Source organism: Peromyscus eremicus, chromosome 7 (genome assembly GCF_949786415.1).
Source record: "Peromyscus eremicus chromosome 7, PerEre_H2_v1, whole genome shotgun sequence".
NCBI classification, from domain to species: domain Eukaryota; kingdom Metazoa; phylum Chordata; class Mammalia; order Rodentia; family Cricetidae; genus Peromyscus; species Peromyscus eremicus.
Genome location: NC_081422.1, coordinates 97,060,559 through 97,083,697, shown reverse-complemented (window position 1 = coordinate 97,083,697; position 23,139 = coordinate 97,060,559). Strand labels below are relative to the sequence as shown.

Genomic DNA, 23,139 nt, shown 5'->3' with positions numbered 1-23,139 from the left:
TATACAGCATGTAAGAGGACAAGATGGAGAGGGAATGAAAGATAAACAGCCCATATCTAAGGTATTGGGGATCTGAGGGCATTTAATTGTTTTCTTTATAAATGTCTGTGTTGAAAAGTAGACTAATGACGACATTTTCTTAGATGGGATAAAGGATAGTATGAGAGAGTTTTAACAGGGAAAACCCAAAATTAGACACAGCAACAGACAAGTTAATTTAATGTAATTTAACTACAGTTGGAATCCTATCTAATAAATGTTAAGTTAGAAAACTATTTCCTATACTTGGTGAGAAAACCTTAATTCTCAAAAGTGAGCCTGTGAGTCACACTACTATAAACTAATTCCAAAGGTCCAGCACACACTGAGACAGAAGACAAAGTTTTGCTAGCTTGAGTCATCTACACAAAAACTATTATGAAAACAGCATGCAAGAAAACCCTACCTTTGACTGTTTTTACGAATGTTTGCTTTTCTTTATTTGGATCTTTCTCATCAACTAAAATCCCATGGAAAATACGCCCAAAAGTACCTAAAAGGAAAAATAAGTTAATGAGGTCACATGATCATCTTCACACCATCAAAAAGCTTTCTGGCAATGTGACCTAAACATGACAGGTATGGTGGCCATTGTTCTAGCTCCAGAGCAAACTGGACCAAAGCAGTTAAAAGCCATTTGTAACTACAAAACAATCTGCTTTGAGAAATCCAATATCTAAACTAAGTATGTGAGAATGTTTTCCTTAATTTCCCTAAATAAACTAGTAACCCAGTCAGGAGAGCTGCAGCACAGTGATAGGCGTCAGTCCAGGTTGTCACCTCAAGGCAACAACAAAGGGAGAGAAAGGCTTCTCCTTTCTGCTGCTACAGACTTCAGTGAAGAAAGGGCCAAGGAAAGCAAATCCTGACTTCAGGGGTTCCATGCCTTGTAGCACCAAGTCTCAGACAGGTGACTGGACTCTCAGGTCATTATGGGTCAAGTATGTTCCTAAAAAGCTCTTACAGCAGAGAGAAATTATGACATTTCTGTGGGGGCAAAGCAGTGGTTAAAACAGAGATATGAAAATCCATAGAGATTTATTAGTAAAATATTTTAATTTTAATCTTTTTTTTTTCCCTTTTTCTTTCTCTTTTTCATTTGGTTTTGTGAGTCAGGGTTTCTCTGTGTAGCCTTGGCTGTCCTGGATTAAAAAGGCCTTCTACTGAGACAATCTTCAAAAAAAATTAATGGCATGTTATTCTTTCACAAAGGGCTATTTTTTACTTTCATCCTTCCATAATTGAGTAAGAAATGCCTGAAATGGTTAAGCTTTGCTGTGGACACCACATACACCTTGGGCTTTAAAGTCTGTCACTGTATGTGCTGAAGTTACTGGTGCCTGTGCGGAAGGTCCCACTGAGGCACAGAGACAAGGTAACGTGGATGCTGCAGGCAGGAAGGCTTCAGAGAACCTTTGTTTGGGGCTGTCCCAACCCCTTCGTGCCTCTGCACAGTCAAAGGAGCTCCTCTGAGGTAGAGTGGGACAGACCTTCTGCTGTCTCCTCTTCCCCATACCTAGCCCCACTTTACATACCCCAAACACAAACTTTAAAGGCAAAACTAACTGGGCGAACCCCACACTAAAAGCACATGTGTACACAGATCACCCTACCTACCACAGGTCACGGTGTACAAATTCACTCATACTCTGTCTGGATATCTGGATATCTGAATATCTCTCTTTAATTCTGTCTAATCTGACAGATGAAAAGTGGCATGTAAACTATCGTTTGATTTGTACTTGTGAACCTGACCACTTCATAAAATATTAGCCAGCAATGCTTTCTTTTCTGAAAGCGAAAGTTCCAAAAACATCAAGGAAAAAGCCTGGTTCCAAATTTCCTCAAATTATAAGCAAGTGAGGTTACTTGCTCCATCCTGTTCGGAGACCCAGAAAACTGTAAACATAACCATTAATTCTGTAGGAAATGCCGTCTGGCCTGGTTACCCTCTTCAGACTGCAGACAGATCTGAAAACTAGTTATTCTTAGAAAACAGACACTGAAAAACAGACCAGGAAAAAAACAAAACAAAGCAAACAAAAAACAAAACCCTGCTTCCATGAAGGACCATTTGCTTTTACAGCATTTGAAGTTCCTTCTAGCTTCCAGGAGTCCCAGCCAACAGAATGGATTCATACAACCAAAAAAAACCATTCCATAGTGAACTGCAGCGGAGGCAGCATGTATCTGCTATCTAACACTGTGAAAAGGTCAGCGCACTATTTTATTGTGAATCTCTGTCCTCTTCAACATCTCCTTAATCAAGACCCTAAAACTCAAAACAGAAAGCAAGGACCTGCAAGAAGAGACAGAAAGAGTACTGGATAAAATACAAATTCTGTTAATTCTTCCACGTACATAGTTTCATCTCACCTCTCAACTAGTCCAAGAGTGATCAAGACCACTATGTTGTCAACTCTACAGAAACTCTAAGATGCTGTGTGCTTTCTCTAAGGTCACACAGGTGACAAATCTTGGGGATGGAATCTGTGTCTAATCCCAAAGCCCATCCATCCACTTGATTACCCACAACCCATGAGTGAAAAAAATTAATCTGAATATTTCAAATACACCTGCTGGGTACTGATCATTTAAATAAGAATAAATGCAAAATACACTTATAGATAACAAATACTTGTCTGTGTTTTACCACACTTCAAAATCAAAATGTTCATCAAAGCTGCTAGGGGACACTGAATGAAGTCTAAAGAAAAGCAAAACAAAATCTTTTTGGTAACAAACCTGAAAATATAGAGAAAAGAAATACCTTCTTGAAGAACGTCTTTCAATGTTATCCTCTCCCTGGAAATCGCTATGTCCTTCACCTTGGCTTTGGCCTCCAACAGGGTGACACTCCGCAAGTCATTCTTCTCTATCCTCAAGGTAGGGTAACCTGAGGAGCCAACAAAGCCAGACCAAGCAATATAAATACCCTACTACGGCACTGAGGTCAGCTAGTCATTTAACCCCGGACTTAAGGATGGCATTGAATACTGAAACAGCATAAAAGCAAACAACCATATACACAAACCAGGGAAGCTACTTATGAAGGACACATAAGATGTTAAGAAAAGGGAATAGAGAGAGAGAGCTCAGTGGTTAAGAGAACTGTCTGCTCTTCCAGAGGACCCAGGTTCAATTTCCACATGGCAGCTTACAACTTTTTAACTCCAGGTCCAGGGGATCTGACACCCTCACACAGATGTACATGCAGGCAAAGCATCAATGTACATAAAATAAAAATAAATTTAAAAAAATATTAAGGAAAAACATTGCCATCCACCACAATACTATCCCCAAATGTCAAAATACGGAGTTAAAATAAGAAATACTAAAAATATGATTACTATCACTTTGAATGACTTTGAGACAAAAGATATAAACTTTGATTTACAGACTTTAATCCCTCTCTTATTTAGTTTTTCCTTCCAAATAATTTTCAACATAATCATATAACAAAAGATCTTTTCAAATGAAGAGATATTTGAAAAAAGATCATTTCTAACAAAATACTCGTTTGTACTCCCACAGCCTAGCCTGCTTATGTCATTTTGAGGTTCAAATTTAAGTTCACTCAATTTCCATCCATTCTCAACACAATGACAACAAAAATAGAATTTACAGCCATAAATTAAAGTTTTCATGACAAGAAAAAAATCAGGATAAAAGGAAGAACCAGTGTTGGCAATAGAAACCGAAATGGCATTTTTAATGACAGGTAATAGAAAGAAAGCAAGGTGGGGGTGGGCAGGGTTAGAGGAAGGGAAGGAGGGAACGATACAATTACTAAATCTTCATTTTTAAAAAAGTAATGGATCATAACAATGAGCATCAGTGGCTGCCAGAAGACTACATGAAGGCTCTATAATTTCATAATGGATGTATTCTGGCAATGCCTGAACCCAGCAGTAAGTCATTTGTGTAAGTTTAACTCTACCTGAAGTTCTCTGAGTGCCGTGGATCTGTGGTCTGTTCTATTGTTACCCTGGAAAATTCTTGGCCAATCTATCTTCAGTTTTCGAGTTTGTTTTTTTCTGCCCCCTTTACTTCTCTTTTTTCTTTTCTTTCTTTCACTAGGCAGCCCATGCTGACTCAGAACTCACGATCTGCCTCAGCTTCCCAAGTACTATGATTATAGCTATGTACCAATACACCTCACTCCTTTTTTTGCTGTTACTAGTCTGTTTTAGACAGGGTCTCACTATGTATCCCTGGCTGACCTGAAACTCACTATGTAGAGCTGGCTGGCCTCAGATTCACAGAGATCCAGCTGCCTCTGCCTCCTGAGTGCTAGGATTTAAAAGTGCGGCACTACCATGCCTGGCCTTCTTATTTTAGTCATAAAACAAATGTATTTATATTGAGTTTTTTAAACAGTGTTTTGTGGGGGATGGAGAGAAAGATCAGTGTTTAAGAGCACTTGCTACTCTTACAGAGTAAGAGGTTAGATTCGCAGAATCCACATGACAGCTCACAGCTTTCTGTAACTCTGGTCCTAGGGGACCAAGGCCCTCTTCTGACCTCTGCAGGCGTTTCATGCACATGGTCACATACATACATGCAGGCAAAACGCTCATACATATAAAATAAAAATAAAGGTTAAAAAAATCTTAAGTGTTTTGTTTTCAGCATCTATTAATAAATGAATTATCTGCTTCTTTATGGTAATGTCCACAATTAAAAACAAACATAAGTAAATTTCATATTAATGACAAATTTTTAATATGTAAACATACTTTCATTGCCTTTCTTAAAAGAAAAAAATTTTAGCACATATAGTCACTGAAGTATCTATTTTGTAAGGTCATATCCACAGGCCCTAATACGCAAAACCTGGCATGTAAGTATTAAAAGCAATGGTGCGCCTTTCTGAGCAGGTCTGACTTTCACATCTACTGCGGCATTTTCATGAAGGGCTCATTCTATTTCTTTCTCTCCTGAGAGTGACAGTAGGTGCTCTAATGACTTAAGTTCCTTGTCAGCTCTTCTTTCTCGCCACTGTCTGAGTGAAGGAAACAGATCAGTTATGCAGAACTGGCCTCTCTGCTCCTTGGCTATCATTTATCTTCTCCCTCCCTCCCTTTATTACACGAACGCTGCAATTCCAACAGCCCTGATTACATCCAGGCTAATTATTTTGGGTCAGACCATCACATCCACAAGTACAAAGTATCTGTTTCTTGCACTTTTTGTGCAGCTGTTTTATTGGTGGATTTAGGGGAGGATTTGGGCTAGCTAACGGTAAAACGTTTCCCTTTGTTCTTAGGGTTTTCATCAATGATGATCTTCCTAAATAGAGTATTTTGCTAAGGACTATAAATGTCATTCTCTAATTGTGTCACTCCTTTCACTTTCATTAGCTGGGAGCCTTCTGTAAAGAAATGTTTGTCCTAGTCAACCAGTACTAGCTCTTCATCCTGCAATACAATTCATTTAGCCAGCTGTCAGAATAATAAGGTATTAATGGAGCTCTAGTTATCAATTATGCAAAGCAATATACATTTATGGATTACTACACATCTTTTGTTCCAATCCACTGCAGTCATTATTCTCTTGGATACTCAATGGCTACATCCTTGGTCAGCAGGAGCTTCAATCTGCAGCAACATGTCTCAGATTTACTCTGTTCATTTCCTGACCCAGACCTGGAATCAGCTCTTTCTCCTAACAAATTTGATTCTTTTTGGTGGGAAAGTTTAGAAGGACCATTAGAGTATTGTATTAAGATCAGAAGTCCATGTGAAGGACTGGTGGGCAACTCTGTGACACAGAACATGGCATGCTGGAGACCCCGGGTTTAATCACTGCAAGTCCTTATGTGCCCTGTGAAAATATCAGCTTATTCTATATAACTACCTGAAAACCTTCATTTTGGATTTGTATAGAATTGATTTATTAGCTCTTTTAATGTAATTAATTATGGAAATCTCCCCAAAGCAAAGCTAGCTCTAACAATTAATTTTTACATAGAATACTCCAATTTTAAAATGTTTTATTCAATGCTATAGGAAACAAAAACTGAAAATCAGACCAACTTTTACACACGTTACATGCTTGTACATTAATTCCACAAATACACTAACCACATTAGGACGACTGACAGAGTCTACCATACAAAGCTTTGCAAACAGCTGTAGAATTAAATTAACTCTTACTGGTGATGGGAGTCGCATTGTTGGGGGTGTCTGCTCTCAGATACTGAGTCGTCTGGGTGGATGGCTGAGATAGTCCTTGGGAACTACTGCTGGCACTGATGCTGCAAATAATTTTAAGAGAGAAATATTTGACAAGTGAACCTCAATGAGAAATTTCTTTGCATGCATATAAAATAAAATACACGTAGCTTTATAGCCTGCCTACAAATTCTGATAGAGATGACAATAAATGCATGCATTTCTATCAGCATTCCATACTGAACTCCAAAGCTACTTCATAATGTAGGACTCAACTTAGTCTTTCACTTGTACTTCCAAAATGGCCGAGCATGTCATCATAGTGAAATTGTTCAGAAATGTAGGTAGAAGTCCTCAGAGAGCAATTCTGAACCTCACACAGGGTATGACAGGGAACTATGGCCCATCTCTCTAGAAAAGAGCCCATGTCGTTCAGTTGAACTGGTTTTCAGAAAAGGGGAGAAACAAGCTCCTTTAAGTAACAGCCCAAATTAGACAAAGTTCAGATGAAGTAGTCACAATCTAAATCAGTGTGCCACGCGCAGAGTGTGGCTCATTGTTTAATTATACACGTTTCCCCTCGTCACCTCCCCTCACCCCACTCTCTTGGAATTCACAGTATCAGAAATCTCTACTACTTGAAACATTACATCACACTGTACTCCTAAGTGAGAGGAGACTCGAAGGTAGTGGGCAAAGATCTTGTTAATCAAGTGTTTGCAATTACTATAAATCAATGGTTCCCAAACATTCTTCCATCTTTTCAGTGGGTAGCAACCATGTCCCAGGTCACATCCTGGGCTCACTGCCTTATTTCTTTTAGTTTTGTAGCCGTGGGGAAGTAAAATAGAGAGATGCAGCATATAGAGTAAAACCAGATAGCCAGACAGGACTCCTGTAACTACAGAGGCAGCGGAGCCCCGCAGAGGCTCCAAACGTCCAGTGTATGGACAGACTTTGGACTGACTGCTCTTTGCACCTTATCACTGTATTTACAAAACCTAGTGGTCACAAGGAAACTGGTGATCAATGCCATATAATCTGGAACACTTACACATAAATTTTATTTTATCAATTTCAAGAGCCCAAACATATATGTGACAGACATAGACATAAAACATCCACACAATGAGTACTGTAAGCTCTATGCAGCCTTCTGGCACTAACAATACAATTTAGAATTACCCACTACTGTAGCTAAAGTACTGAGATAGGGGTGTCCTCAAATAAATATTTGGAGAGCGTCTGTATACACAAGCCATTTTGCTCAGCACATCCTCCATCTGAAAATGCCTGTGTGTCTAATGGGATATCCTCCGCATGCCTTCCCTGGTGATGCTCGTATTTCAGATTACCATCTTCCTGTGAGCCTGCAATCAGCTTTGTTTCCAAGCAACTTTGCTGAAAGGACTTTCAACTCAGCGAATATAACAAAGATTTGTCAGGACATTGTGTGGTCAGAGTTCTGGAAGTTATTAAGTAGTGATTTATGTGAGTTTACATATGTTGTTGGTCATAAGCAAATGGAGAACATAAACCTTTAAATCATAATTGCCAACACCACCAGCTGCACGGCTTAGGCAAACTATTCAATCCTTCTGGAGCCTCAAACTCTTTAGGGATGAAGGAACATAAAGCTATTCCCAAAAAGACTGCTAAAAGGGTTCCATGGAAGATGTGTAAGTACAGCACTGAAGACACTGTGTGGCCCTCAGACACACTAATAGTAATAGTAATAATAGTGATAGTAATAAACTATTACTATTTTATCATGAGGAATATTATGCATCACGTCCCCAATCTTACAATGATAAAAACCTATAAGGTACATGTTTTTGCTGGGTACTTCTCAAGAATCCCACTAAAAGTCAAATTTGTTAGAGGTTCAGTATTCAGTACAGGGGTGAAGGGTTGCATCTTGAAGGGGAAGCAGATGAGGAAATTCTTCCACAGAAGTGGAGCGAGAAAACCTACCTCACAAGATTTCTGTGAGGCTCAAATTTATGATGCATGTGAAAGCTCAACAAATATGCCCTGCCAGCAACAGTACCGATGGCTGAATAAACTTCAACAACTTAACAGTAGGTGGCACACTTGGGTCACCTAAAAATGCTTACGATTGTGAGCAGTCAAGTAGCCTTAGGGCTATCTAGGTCAGAAATGCCCAAGAAAGAAATGCCCAAAGCAATGGTGGAGAAAGAAACTTTCTTTGGATCCCAAACCTTACTATTATGAGAAAAGCAAGGTAAAGTCAGAGACCTGCCCTGGATACCCATTAAAGCCCACACTTTCATAGCTACATCACACGTGGGTGGTAGAAAACATTAAAATATCTTTTGCTAACATTTAATAGTTTAAGACTAGTCTACATAAATTTGATTTTCATAAGCAAGTAAACATCCTGGTTTAGAATAAGCTAAGAATGTAGACAAAGATCTTCAAAATACTAAATTCTTACTCTCTGTTTTCAGTGAGTCATTCATTTATTCAATTTCCCAAGTGTCTATCAGGCGATAGGTGCTGCTCTGGCTGCTGAGGACACAGCAGTGAACACTATGTGGTTTCCCACCCTATGTTACAATTGGGACTTCTTGCTGAATGTCTCATCGAGGCAGACCACAAACTCTACGGGGACAGCTAAGTGCCTGTTCACCCTGCTCTCTCCAACACCTACACCAGTGCCTAGCACAGTATGACCAAATGGGCCCCTATGGGAGCCCAAAATACCGTTGGTTAACTACCCGGTGAAAGAGAAGCCACACTCAAAGAGTGGGAAGACATAAGCCAGGTAGAATGCTTGCTTCTGACATGAGCTGCTAATACATGGTGAAAATGGGATTATTTAGTGTAGTAAACTGACTTTTCCTCTTCTATTCCTTCTTCAGTCAAAAGAGCTGCTGAGTGTCCTGGATAGTTTTTTGTCAAGCTGGAGTTGTTTCAGAGGAGGGAGGTCAATTGAGAAAATGCTCCCATCAGACTGGCCCGTGGCAAGCCTGTGAAGCATTTTCCTGATAAACGACCACGTGGGAGGGCCCAGCTCACTGTGGGTGGTGCAATCCCTGAACTTTAGGCTGAACAAGCCAGTAAGGAGCGCTCTTCCCTCCATGGTTTCTACATCAGTTCCTGCCCTGACTTCCCTCTGTGATTGAATGTGATCTGAGAGTTACTAATTAAAATAAACCCTTTCCTCCCCAAATTCTTTTGGTCATGGTGTTCTATCATAGCAACAGAAACTCCACAATTAGCAGAGAGGAGCAGCAGGTGTCTCTCCGGTGTGGTCAGAGCACTGCAGAGGAACTGGTCACCACCATTAGCTCGCCTGGTGTGTATAACTGCAGGGGAAGGGGCATACGTAAAGAAGCCATGATTAGCACACTGCACCTTTCTGAGAATCCCCTCTCCCGGCGGCGGCGGCGGCACTTGTGTATGTAGGGCTGAGACCTCCTACCCTCTCATGTCACTTCTTCAAACCCCACAATCTCTGCTTTACAGGGGAGGAGGCTGTGAGGCTAGTAATAGAAGAGCTGGACTGATTCAGATACAGATGGCCTGGCCCCAGAGGCTAGCTCTTAACTACCAAGCTGTGCCCTGAAAATAAGTAATAATATAAACTGCTTTTATTCAGACCGGATCTAGAAACCTAGACAGTTTGAAGCTCCTGCTCGTGTGTAGTGATGACTTACTTAGCAGGAAGACACGTGTGTTTCACGGAATCTAAAAGTTACAGACAACTTAGGCCTGTGTGAATTTGTGGCCTTAACACACATACTCACAGTCAAGGAATACAAGTCTATGGGTATCAGGGCAGATCTGTGCCTGTTAGGAAGTGGAGGCAGCAAGAGTTCAAGACCAAGACCAGCCTGTGTTCTATGAGACACTGACTAAAAACAAAACAAAACAAAACAAAACAAAAAACACACACACACACAAAAAAAAAAACCCCATAAAATATGACTTATGACTATGCTGCTCTCCAGTGACTCCTGTCACTTACATCATCTCTCAAAACTGTATACAAATGTTTAACACTTTTATCTCCTCAACTGCTTCCAAATGACAGTTCATCCTCTGTTAAATCAATGGACTCAATTATCACAGTGAAAACCAAACATTCTGAAACATAGCATCCATAATCTAGTTAGCTGTCAACCTGACATAGCCTAGAGTCATATGAAGGAGTCTCAACTGAGAACTGCCCAATCAGACGGGCCTGTGGCTATGTAGGTGAGGAAACTAATGATGGATGGTGAGAGGGTCTAGCCTACTGTGAGCATCACCCCAGGCAAGTGGGCCTGGGATGCATAAGGAAGTTAAGTGGACAGGAGCGAGAAAGCAAGGCAGTTACCATCCATCCTCCAGTTCCTGCCTTGATTTCCCTCAGTGACAGACTGTGACCTCAAAGTGTAAAATGATATAAAGCCTTTCCTCCTTTAAGTTGGTTTTGGTCAGAGTGTTTTACCATGGCAACAGAAAAGCCAACTAGAGCACCTGCACACGTCCCATTGCATTCCCATCGCTTCTCTTCTTTCCCTACTCAAGGAAGGGAAGGAACACAATGTAGACGAAGTGCTTAGGAGTACTAACTCCAAGCTGTTCCCCGACCTTTCCGGAGGAATGTTTACCACATAGGTCTACCATACAGTGTTAGGACTGAGCGTTTAGCGAGAGAAGACACTGCTCTCTGCCTGGAAAAAGCTGACATTCTTGTTTGTGGGAAAGATGGTGATGGATCTGGAGTATGAATTATGGGTTTGGATTGGTGGAAAATCCCCATGGCTCCAGTATGAACGAAAGTTCTGAAGGGCAAGGTGCGGGGCACAGAGTGAGGGGTAAGGAATCACCCAACAAAGCACAATAAGGATTCAGCAAGAGAGGTAGAAAGGGTTCAAAGTTCAAAGTCAAATACAATGCTGAGAATGTCTTTAGTTGGTATGTAGGAGTCACTAAGGATTGTGGGTTGTGAGCACACATCTACCATTCCATCTTTACCTCTCACTGAATTCTGCTACAGTGTCATCTCTGACTCACCCAGGTTAGGCAGGCACCTTCTGCATTCCCACACTACATTATACATATCACAATCATCAATTCTGTACTGTAATTATGGGCTAACATCAAAGAACCTTGATACCATGAAGTGTATCATTAATCTTTGTAATCCCAACACTTAGTGTGATTATCTATTCAGGGTATCTCTACTTTCCTATACATTAGGATCATCCAGGAAACTTTAAAGCACAGCAGATACTCAAGTGGGGGGGTGGGGAGGGAAGGCAGGTGGGAGGTAGGAATAGAGGGTGGGGGTTGGGGGGGTCTAGAAGGAAGGAAAGGAGCAGTTTCAAAAGGCAATTGGAGTCTGGAGGCGAGTCAGGATAATGGAGATGTAAAACATTTGACCTCTACTTCTCCCCAGGTTATAACTCCAAAAAATTTAAAAGATAAAAGACAAACATAAAGACAGTAACCAAGGCATCTTATTTCCTCTTTGGCTGCGGCTGGGTCATCCTCCCTCCTCCCGTGCATCAGTGTGCATGGATGGGGGTTGGGGGCACTCATGCATATGTAAACAACTGACTTTATTTTTCTCCTTTCCCAAAACATGTACAATACCTGTCATCCAGTTCAATCCTTTTCATACTATGAAGGTGCAAAACGGCTAATATTATTGCTACAAGAAATATTACTGCACAGCAAACCCCTACACTGATATAAAACACACGCGTGGAAGTGGTTGGAGCTGCATGTACAGGATCATCTGAAACAAAAACGAAAAGCACATTAGGCTTTTTCAACAAAGCTGATGGCGTGCTCTGTCCTAACACAGTGAGTAGGCCCTGTTCCTCACAAAAAGACCTGCATTTCATCACACTTACTCTTTGATAAAAGCAGATACCCGCAGCGTGGTGCTCACACAAATTTTGGTGTTTTTGTTAGAGTCTTATGAAAAACTTTAAATAAAAGTTCTGGTTAATAAGAACCATAGTCCTCACAAGTGGTATATACGAAACCCCCCAGTCCATAAGACATACAGCAGAGCTGTCCCACAGAATGCTCTGCAGTGAAGCAATGTTCTGTGGCACATTTACAGAAACAGAGAAATGGAACATAGCGTCCAGCACAGGAGCCACTTGCCGCCTTGGTTATGTGGCATGAAAAACAACCAGAGTAACTTTGCCATAGTCTATTTTATATCATGTTAATGAATTTACAGTTTCGAGGCTACATACAGCTAACAGTCACCCTGCTGGCCAGACAGCACAGTTCTTTTGATCAATAAATACTATTTTGCTTCTTTGATTTTTTTTAAAAAGTTCTATTGATTAAATATGATTATACCCAGCTAATGTTATTCTAAGACAAGAAACACCTCAGGAATAGGAAAATTAATTCAACACACAAAAGACTACACCACCCACACACACACACACACACACACACCCACTCACTCACTCTCTCTCTCCCCTGCCCCCTCCTCCCTCCACAGCTGATCAGAGGACAGCAGAAGGTAAACTGTGAAGGGGCTCATGGAGGCGGAAGTATACACATTGTGAGCAAAACTGATGAGACAGAGCTGCAGATGTTTCAACCGTGTATTCACATCATGATCCTATTTTAAAAGTACCCAAGAAATGTGGAGTTTATCCCGAATGAGACAAGCAATCATTGCAAGGTATCAAGTACAGCAGAGACAGGCAGGGTGGCCCTCTGATGGCATGCTGGGGGAAGCAGCTGCAGGGGGAGCAAGAGCAGAAGCTGGAACAGATCAGGACGCTAAAGGGCCGTCCAAGAAAGAGGCTGCAGTGGTTTTGCTGGGAGAGTCAGGGAAGGCGAGGGGGGAGTAGATGGGAAGCAGAGTCACAAACCTTTCAGGGCTCAAAGGAAAAGGAGGCAAAGCTTTGGCTTAAGGAATCACTTGGTGCTACCTTGACAGAGATATAAAAGAAACAGGTTGGAAAAGGTTGAGAATTCTTGGGTGTTTTTTCCCTTGTGTACAAGTTAAGTTTGAAATTATGCTGTAGGGGTGTCAGATTAAAACACAGACAAGCACTGGGTGATGGGAACAGCTGAGTGAGTTAAGAATTTGCTGCACAAGCCTGGCCATCTAAACTTGGAACCCACATAAAAGGCCAGGTGTGGTGGTGTGCACTTGTAATTCAGCACTCCCACAGCAAGGTGGAAGGTGGGGACATGAGAATTGCCCAGAAGTTTATGGGCCAGCTAGAGTATAGTGTGTGCCAGAAACAAGAGAGACCCTGACTCAAACAAGGTAGAGAACCAATCCCCTAAATTTTTCTCTACTTCTGTAAGTGTGCTACGTGCATGCACATGTACACACACATTTAAAAAGAAAGATACAGAAACATAGGATAGGTCAGGACAAAAAATTAAAAGTTACAGTTCTTAAAAGGAGGGGCAGGGGTTTGTGTGGAAGGGAAACCCAGTAGGAATGGGGTGGTGGTGGATATGATCAATATACATTGTGTGTGTATATGTGTGTGTGTGTGTGTGTGTGTGTGTGTGTGTGTGTGTGTGTGTGAAATTCCTAAAATATAACTAAAAATATCATATTTTTTTAAAACAGTAAAAGGAGAAAAAAGGTTGTGTCAAAAATTCAAACTCACCAGGTGGTGATGGTGTATGCCTTTAATCCCAGCACTCAGGAGGCAGAGGCAGGAGGATCTCTGTGAGTCGAGGCCAGCCTGGTCTACAAAGCAAATTCCAGGACAGCCAGGGCTGTTATACAGAGAAACCCTGTCTTGGAAAAAATAAAATAAACAAATAAATAAAAAATAAAAAAATTCAAACTCCAGGCTGGACATGGTGACACAAGCTTGTAATCCTAGCACTGGGAGGAAGGCTGGGCAGAATTCTGAGCTTGAGGCTAGCCTGCACTACATAGTAAGACTTTGCTCAAAGACCAACAACCAAACAATAAATCGAGTGGGATGGCTAGCTGTGGCCCAAGTGAAGACAAGACTCTCAAGAGCTTCTGCGTGCCAGGGATAGTTGTGAAGTCTCGGGAAGGGCAGAAAAGACCTAAGGCCTGCGCAGACAATGTGACCCAAGCAGTGGCCAGGGCAGAGCGGTCCGCTGAGCAGACTGTCCACATGCACTCTGTTAGCACGTGTAACTGCTCCTGCTCCTCACTCTGATGTTAGCTGTCAGAACCCAGCTGCCCTGAGGGTCCCAGGCACTTTCCTCAGACAGCTGCTGCCTCTCTCCTTCAGAGGGGGTTACACGCCCCTCCCTTGTGCATTCCTGATCTCTCAGCCGACCATACTGTACTGCTGTCACTGCCTGAGCCTGCTCCATCTCCCCTAGAACACGCTCCCAGTTATACGGAAGAGTTAAAAACAGGCTAAATAACACAAGAAAGATGTACACGTGACAAATTCTATAGGACCAAAAAAAAAAAAAACAACAAACAAACCACAATTTGATCAATTAATAAAGAAGGGGTGTTTCTGGTGAACATAAAATATATATTGACCACTGTATATAGGCTTCATTTAGATCCTGAAGAAGAAAACTATAGAAAAATGGTTTAGGCACATTTAGGTAAATCTGAACACATTAGGAGAAGTTATTAAGGAATTTCTATTTTGCTAAATGTGATAAATCAAAATGAGTGTGTGTTGGGTAACTAGGGGTTTTTTATTACAGTGAAACACTGACAAGTAAATAATGTGATGTCTGGGATGTGCTTTAAAACACTTTTTAACTCCCCCCTAACCCATCAAACTGGAAGTAATGATGCATGGAAGAACACTGGTACATGTGATCATTACCTAAGATGTGAATGTCCACCAGCACATACTCTGAACTTCCACATACTTGCAACTTTCCCAGAAAATCTTGTCTATTTCTATAAAGATCATCTGGTGCTAATGCTATCTCAGGGAAAGAACTCAATAATGTGTTCGTAAGAGAAAAAAGAAGCCTGTTAATAGTGCCTAAGTATTATCAATAGCAGGAGTAAACAAATTTAATTGGCTTAGCAAAATTTCTTCTCTGTGTGCTTAAATAATATAAACTTGGGCTGGGAGAGCAGTTCAGTAGAGTGCTTGCCTAGCATGTATGAAGCCCTGGGTTTAATTCCCAGCACTATGTTGCTATGATTGATTGATAAATAAAACACTGATAGGCCAGTAGTCAGGCAGGAAGTATAGGATAGGCAGGACAGAGAGGAGAGGCTGGGAGGTGGAAGTCTGGAGGAGACGCCAGCCCACCGTCCAGGGAACAACATGTAAAGGCAGCAAGTAAAGCCACAGAACACGTGGTGACATATAGATTAACAGAAATGGGCTGAGTATAAGAGTAAGAGCTAGACAATGGTAGGCCTGAACTAATGGCCGAGCAGTTTAAATAATATAAGCATCTGTATGTTTATTTTATAAGTGGGCTACGGAACTGCTGGGGCTTGGCGGGACCCGGAGAGAAAAAACTCTAGCTACAGCACTCCAGAGGTAGAGAAATAAGAATCAGAAACTCAAGGTCACCCTCAACAACATACAAAGCTCCAGACCAGCCTGAACTATTGAGTGTTGGTCTGTATGTCTGTCCCTTCCCTCCCATTGTGGGTGTTATGTCTCTGTCACTGTGTCTCTTTCTCTTGGGTGTGTATGTGTGCTATAGGCAGGAGTTTATATGTGTGTGCATATGTATAGAGACCAGAATTTGACATACAGCATCCTCCTCTATCATTTCTTACCTTACTTTTTGAGACAGGATCTCTCACTGAGCCTGGAGCTCACTGGCTGGCTAAGCTGGCTGGCCAGCAAGCTCTAAAGATCTGCCTGTCTCTGCCCCTCTACCACCTCTCACCATCCCATGCCACACAGCGCTAATGTTACAGGAGCATACCGCAGCATGCGGCTTTTACACGGGTGCTAGGAATCTGAACGAGTCATCTTCATGCTTGCATAGCGAGCACTTTACCAACTAGGTCATCTTTCTCTCTCTCAAAATAAAATATAAATAACATAAATCTGTACTTTCACCTAGATGAAAGTAGCTAAGGGTTGTGCCCAGGCTATGAGTCAGATTCTCTAACACCCTGCTAATGGTGGTCTTATATATATATATATTTTTAATAGTCCTTCCTTTATTGGGCCTACCTGAGAAAAAGCACACTATAAATTATTGTTCCCAGAAGGTATGCATTAGTTAGTAAGCGCTGTAAAAGATGTATGAGTTTGAATTCTCACAATCTTCAATCTCCTAACAGCTTCATTTGATCTATGTAGCAATCTACAAACCACCAGCGAAATAAACAGCAAACTAACGTCAGCACCAGGCAGGCTTCAGGCTTCATGCAATCATGCTCACATGCACTCAGACACCGCTTCACTCAGGATGAAGAAAGGTAACAGAGTGACACTCACAAATAGTTCTGCTAGTGTTTCTGTCCAAGGCTGAAGTTTTTACTTCTTCAAGTTCTAGATTAAAAAGGAAATAAAAAATACTTCAGAAATTGTTTTCCATAAGAATCCTTATATACTAACACATCTTCTGGGCATTGAACTAAGTCACAAGGTGTTTGCTTATAAGATAATGAAAACTACTGTGCCATTCCAATAATCATCAGTGCAATCACCAGTAAAGAAACAGCCTGTGCCGGTTACTTATAGATTCCCAATGAAACAGGTTTCTGTGGTCAAGAGTGTGGAGAAACCCACAAACTTACACTGTCATCATGGAAACTCACGGCACAACCAGCTCAGTGGACAAGCTCTAGAATTCTAGAGGATGAAAACTTCCTGACCCTTAATTCTCACCAATAAGATAAACTTCTAGGGAGTAACAGCTCTTAGCATTCCACATAGCACAGGTGTGCTTGCTAGTGCAGATGTTTAAGTGCCACGGGCTAGGAAACCAGACAAATACAATAGGATCACATATTAAAGTTAAGAGTCGCAAAAAAAAAAAAAACTAGCTCAATTAAGTGGACAAATTATGCCCACCAAATTAAGAAGGTGGTATATATTAAATCTAAAACGGAACAGTTTTCAGAAGTCAGGCATGGTAGTGACCTTTACCTCAGCTGCCAAGGAGGCTGAGGCAGGAGGATCACAAGTTGACTTGGTTACATAGTGAGTTCAAGGCCAGCTTGGGTAACTTAGCAAGACCTTGTCTCAAATAAAAATGCTAAAGTAGAGTTTGGGATACAGCTCAGTGGTGAAGCACTCTCCTAGCACACCCTGGGTCCAACACTAGTATCCATCCATCCACCCTTCGTCCATCCATCTCACTGACTAGTTACACAAGTCTAGGTGGCCTCTCAAAGGCCCAGCATCCTCATGCTAATCACATAAAGATAAAGTTGGAGTAGAGCCTCTATAGTCCCCTCAGGCTTTAAACTTATTTACATCAAAGTAGGTATATAACTCATAGAACTAAAAATGCACTAAAGCTAAGAGTGCTAATTTGTTATTTTTCAAATGTCTCTTTTCAGTGCATTATAGCTTCTTTGTTGGTATGTATCTTGACATCTGCCACTGTAATTCACTTGCTGACCCTGAGTGTTTGGATAACACCCAGCACTAATTTCAACTGGGAAATTTGTAAATGGACAGTTTCATAAAGAAGCCAAGGACACAGGTTTGCCTCTCAGCTGCAGCACTTTGTCTGAGCTTGGCCAGGTTACTCAGATGTTCTGAAAACATACCACCTGGAGCTAATGTAAGGCTACATGGATTTAGTGCATGTAAAGCTTACAGACCATGGAAAAACATCCATTAAGTTTATGCTTTGTTTTGTTTCTACCTTAAACAGTCAACAGTTCTACCTATTTGTAAATTCAGAAACTTAATCTCTGTACTACACAGAGATTAGATAACCTTTAAGAATTCTTAAAATTTCAAAACTCAGCCTTGGTGTGCTAGAACTCACTAGTATCTGTGGTGATTTCCTGAGCAATAAACAATATAATCCAAACCCCAAACAGCTAATAATTATTAAGTACCCACATGTGACATCCTAATTCTAGGCTAGATTTAATTATCCTTTAAACTCTCTCTGAAACAGCACCAGGCACATTTTACAGATGAGACCCTGAGCCTCACAGAGGTGCAATAACTTATGCCCCATCCTGAGAAGAGCAGAGATGCGGTTCCAACCCAGGCCCACGTGACCCCCCAAAGTGAAGCTCCTGCAGAAGCCACGTGCACTGAGCAAATGCTTAGCTCCCAGCTGCTCAGTGGCCCTTGTGGGGTTTAGCTTCCTTCTCTACTTCTCGGCCACACAGGCTCCACTTCACACTCCTAATGGAAATACTCAAGCAGTTCTACAGAGCTGAGAACCACAGGCTGAGTGGGGCTGAAGGAGATCCTGGCTACACACTATCTGGGGCCACCCTAGAATTTCATCTACTAGTGTGCTTTCTTTGTCTCACAACTGAAATAAAGACTTGGCCATAATTAAGTCTGTAAACAAGCAACACAATCTTCTGTGGACCTCTTATTTACATGAAACACATTTTGTTAAATAAATTCCTTACTTTTGTAGCACATTTTCCTTCGTTTAAAATTTAAAACTGTAAAATTTTTTGAAGAATTTACTGTCAGGTTGAGCTGCATTAGTATCATAACTTCAGAGTCTACTTTGCCGGTACAGGAAAGCTCGACCCGAAACACTGTTTAAAAGAAGTAAGAGAAAATATTTTAGTGTGCTAAACATCAGGATCAATGCCCCAACAGTACCATCCAACGTTTTATTACTGCTCTCAAATGAAACAATCAAATACGCCGGGCGGTGGTGGCGCACGCCTTTAGTCCCAGCACTCGGGAGGCAGAGCCAGGCGGATCTTTGTGAGTTCAAGGCCAGCCTGGGCTACCAAGTGAGTTCCAGGAAAGGCGCAAAGCTACACAGAGAAACCCTGTCTCGAAAAACCAAAAAAAAAAAAAAAAAAAAAAAAAAAAAAAAAAATCAAATACATTTAAATAAGTGGACCAGACAGAAGCTTTCCGAGACCGAATCACCACAGCTCTGGACGTTTCTATTTCCTTCACTGTAGACACAGAAGAGTGCTGAGGAGGAAAGCAGGCTTAGATAAGTGACAATCACTTTCAAGCCTTGCCTGTGATTCTGAACATGCTAGTTTGTCTTATACGTTCTGCTTTCCAATATACTAATGTTACAAAATCATAAGGCAAACCCTGCTGACCTTACCAGTGTCACTAGCAACAGTAACAAAATCACACAGTAAAAGGAAAGACTATGCAGTACCAAGTGCAATTATATATTGCTCCTAGCATTTGGAGGATGTAACTTTCAGGAAGGTAGCGTATGCATTGCTGTCTGCAGGGCAGACATGAAATGCCCCAAATAAAACATGTCAGCACCATATTCCTAGAGCAGGGGCACCCTTTCCTGGTGTCTGGTTAACAAAATGGGGGGAAACCAAAGCCACACTGAATTGGGTGGCCCGAGAGTTCCTATTGGACTTAGAGCTATGACATACAGATATGCAAATATATACATTAGCACACCTCAATGACATAGTAATAGCATGTTTGGAAGTACTCTCTATGGAAAATGGGTATGTGTATTTAGTAATCACATTTAAAAATTGTCTTATCCAGTAAGTACTCCTAGGAAATAAAGACATTGTTACTGGGGTAAATTATAATAAACTTTTATATGAAGTTATAATAAACCTATAAGTTATAATAAACCTATAAATGAAACTGACAAATTCTTGATATGAATTGAAACCACTGCCCTTCTAAATAGGATTAGCTTTAAAAAGTATTTCTAGTGACATTAAGGATGAAAAAGTAGATTTTAGTAACTTTTTTATCTTTCAGCTTAAGATTTCTTTCTTACAACTTGAGAAAATATTATTTCACCATCTATATAAGTGGATCAGAGATTTAGGCATTTCTGAACATCCTTGCTGACCAACAAAAAAAAGCCTAGATGAACATGTGCCACTAAGAATGAGGAAATAAATAAGTGAATTCAGTAAGTGACTAAAACTGCCAGGAAAAGCTCTACTTACGCTTCCTTTAAAGTAATAATAACAACAACAAAAATCCATCTTAAAATCTCCCACGTCCCAGAGCCTTTCTGTGTTGCTCAGTTTTCATCAGCTTGATACAAACTAGAGTCCCTGAGACTGGAACCTCCAACTGAGGAACTGCCTCCATCAGACAGGCTCGGCTGTGGGGCATTTTCTTAATTAATGATTGACATGGGAAGGCCCAGCACTGCAGGACATGCCAGCCATGGGCAGGTGGTCCTGGGTCGTATAGGAAAGCAAACCGAGTAAGCCATGGACAGCAAGCCAGCAAACAACACTCCTCCATGATCTCTGCTTCAGTTCCTCCTCCAGGTTGTTGCTTTGAGTTCCTGCCTTGACTTCCCTCGAGAATGGACTCTAGAAAGCTGAAATCAACCCTTTCCTCCCCAAGTGGTATTTATGACAGCAACCGAAAACCACCCAGGACATCTTTCAAAGGGTCTGCTTATACGCTGTGACGGTGGTGGAAATAAAACATTCAGTCCATTTAGTCAGACACATACTGAGTGCCTATTGCATACCAACTGCTGTGCAAGGAATCACTAGATACTGTAATAAGTTTATTAACAGTCACATGCAAGCTGGTATGGGCAGGAAGCACAGAGGAGTTAACAACTGGCAGTGGAACAGGAAAAGGATGGTGTAGACTTTACATCTTATAGAATGGATAGATGGGAATTCCAAGCAGAAATAAGGGAAAGACGGTTCCAAATTGAGACCAGCATGTACAAAGGCCTGGGGGTGAAAATTATACACAAACTGGAACTGCTGCAATGCTGGGGTGTGTGCAAAGGCCTGGGTATCAGAACTGAACACAGGCCGGGCGGTGGTGGCGCACACCTTTAATCCCAGCACTCGGGAGGCAGAGGCAGGCGGATCTTTGTGAGTTCGAGGCCAGCCTGGTCTAGAGAGCGAGGTCCAGGAAAGGCACCAAAACTACACAGAGAAACTCTGTCTCGAAAAACAACAAAAAAAAAAAAAAAATGAACACAGACTGGATTCCTGGGGTGCTGGAACATGGGCAGTGGCCAGAGGCAGGTATTAATGGACGCAGGAAAAGCTGAGAAGTCTGCAGTGAGCCAGCTGACTGGAGCAGGAGGCACTGAAGGACTTGATACCATGTGGTCAGATGCAAATGTACAGTGGCCATCCCAAGCCAATGGTATCAGGTAGGACTTAAACAAAGGGAGTAAGAGCAGAGGCAGGGACTCAGATGGAGATGCCAGCAACACGGAAAAGGAGCCAAGGAGGAGCTAAGCAAAGACAGTTCTACAAAGACGTAACAGGATTCATTCAAAGTACTTTTCAAAGACAGGCACTCAGTAAACCGTCCCTGTAGGGCTATGAGGGAGACAGCTGAAAGCAGTGTGCTAAGTCTGTCTTCACTGGCTCACCTGATAAAGTGCGTGGGACTTCCCCTTGAGCAGAAATATTGACCTGGGGCATGCCCATAGCCACAAAATTGTCTACTTGGAATCCCAGCTTATATTCAACCTGTAAAATGAAGAGAGATAAAAGCATTGGACCTGTGACAACAGAAAGGATTTCGTTAATGAGCTCATTAATTAAGCAGTATATGAGCTATTCGCAGGTGCAAACAATCCCACTACCAAAAATTTCCGAAGAGCAAGCCTCTAATCCCAGCATTCACAGGCAGAGGAAGGCAGACTTTGGAGAGTTTGAGGCCAACTTGGCCTATATAGTGAGTTCCAGGACAGCCAGAACTACAAAGTGAGAACCTTTCTCAAAAATATAAATAAAAACAATAAAACTAAAATCATTCTAGGAATTTTCAACCAGAAAAAAATTCAACCAAAGGCTATTTAGTATATAGAACAGGACCACCCTTTCACTAAAACCCACCAGCCTTCCTGACAACAATGCTATAGCCAATGATTTACTGTTATGCTGGAGAGGAAGCATTCACTCTCTTCAACTCACCACAACACCCTGACTGCCACCAAGGGGTGCTAGAGCGCTATCTCTAGGGTACCCTCGGGCTTGCCAACAATAAAACATCAAGAGGATAACCGTATAGTTATGGCAAAGTTATCTCAGAATACAACCATAAAGCCAGGGAAGGTGCATGAAGGAAATTAGCATGGCTCTAGGATCATGAAGCCATGTGACCTACACAAATAAGCAACTTTTCCAAGCTTCAGCTTTTAGAAAATGAGGATCATTCAACATGAGGAGCAAATGTATTGACCACACAGCACACCTGTGACAACGGATCAGGGCCCTTTGCTAACGTAGACCTGGAGGCCTCAGAAGCTCCCCAGCCTCCTGCCAACCCCAGGGACTCCCACACAGACCTCCTGTGCTATCAACACTGCGCATGCCTTTTTGTTCCCCACGGAAGAAACCTCAGGGTTCTCACAGCCTCTCAGACTCTCAACCTCTTCACGGCCATCTTCCTCCTGTTCCCCTCACCGTCGCTTTCCCTTCAGGCATCCTCTTCTTCTTCCTGGTGTCCACTTTCTACACCCGACCACTGGGTCTACATGTGGGGTCAGTAGGCGTTTAAGGCTCTAAGGTCCTCTCTAGATGTGCTGTGAAACCCCCACACACACACACTCTGAAGCTCACTTCCACCCGTGCCATCCACACGCTAGCATGCTAACAGGACTGACTCCAGAGCTTTTGACCGCTAGCTCACTCTGTCCCCTGCCACCTTCCTGTTAACTTTGAAATGCAGTATTCTTTCTGACATACCACTCAACCTCTCCATGTCCGAAACAGATACAAAAATATTGTCCATTCCACCCAAGGTCCCAGCACTGCCTCTGACCACCCACCTCTGGTCCCTACAAAAGCCGTTCTTTGTGTTCACTGCTTTAAGTCAGACAACATTTATGAGGCATGTTTATGAGCCAAGGGTTGTGCTTGTAGAAGGGGAAG

General features: G+C 41.8%; 1 protein-coding gene across 2 annotated transcripts in view; it reads right to left on the bottom strand.

The window, feature by feature from the left end:
* Ryk (receptor like tyrosine kinase) overlaps positions 1-23,139 on the bottom strand; it is a 79,363-nt gene that overhangs the window by 24,678 nt on the left and 31,546 nt on the right. The window contains exons 3-9 of one of the 2 annotated variants that reach the window (XM_059268468.1): positions 21,633-21,732; positions 18,715-18,849; positions 16,601-16,654; positions 11,826-11,970; positions 6,198-6,298; positions 2,810-2,944; positions 446-532 (exon numbers count right to left, since the gene is read on the bottom strand). In XM_059268468.1, the coding sequence (XP_059124451.1) occupies positions 446-532; positions 2,810-2,944; positions 6,198-6,298; positions 11,826-11,970; positions 16,601-16,654; positions 18,715-18,849; positions 21,633-21,732 (757 nt within the window). The remainder of the gene's footprint in view (positions 1-445; positions 533-2,809; positions 2,945-6,197; positions 6,299-11,825; positions 11,971-16,600; positions 16,655-18,714; positions 18,850-21,632; positions 21,733-23,139) is intronic. The other variant, XM_059268469.1, reaches the window with a different exon arrangement.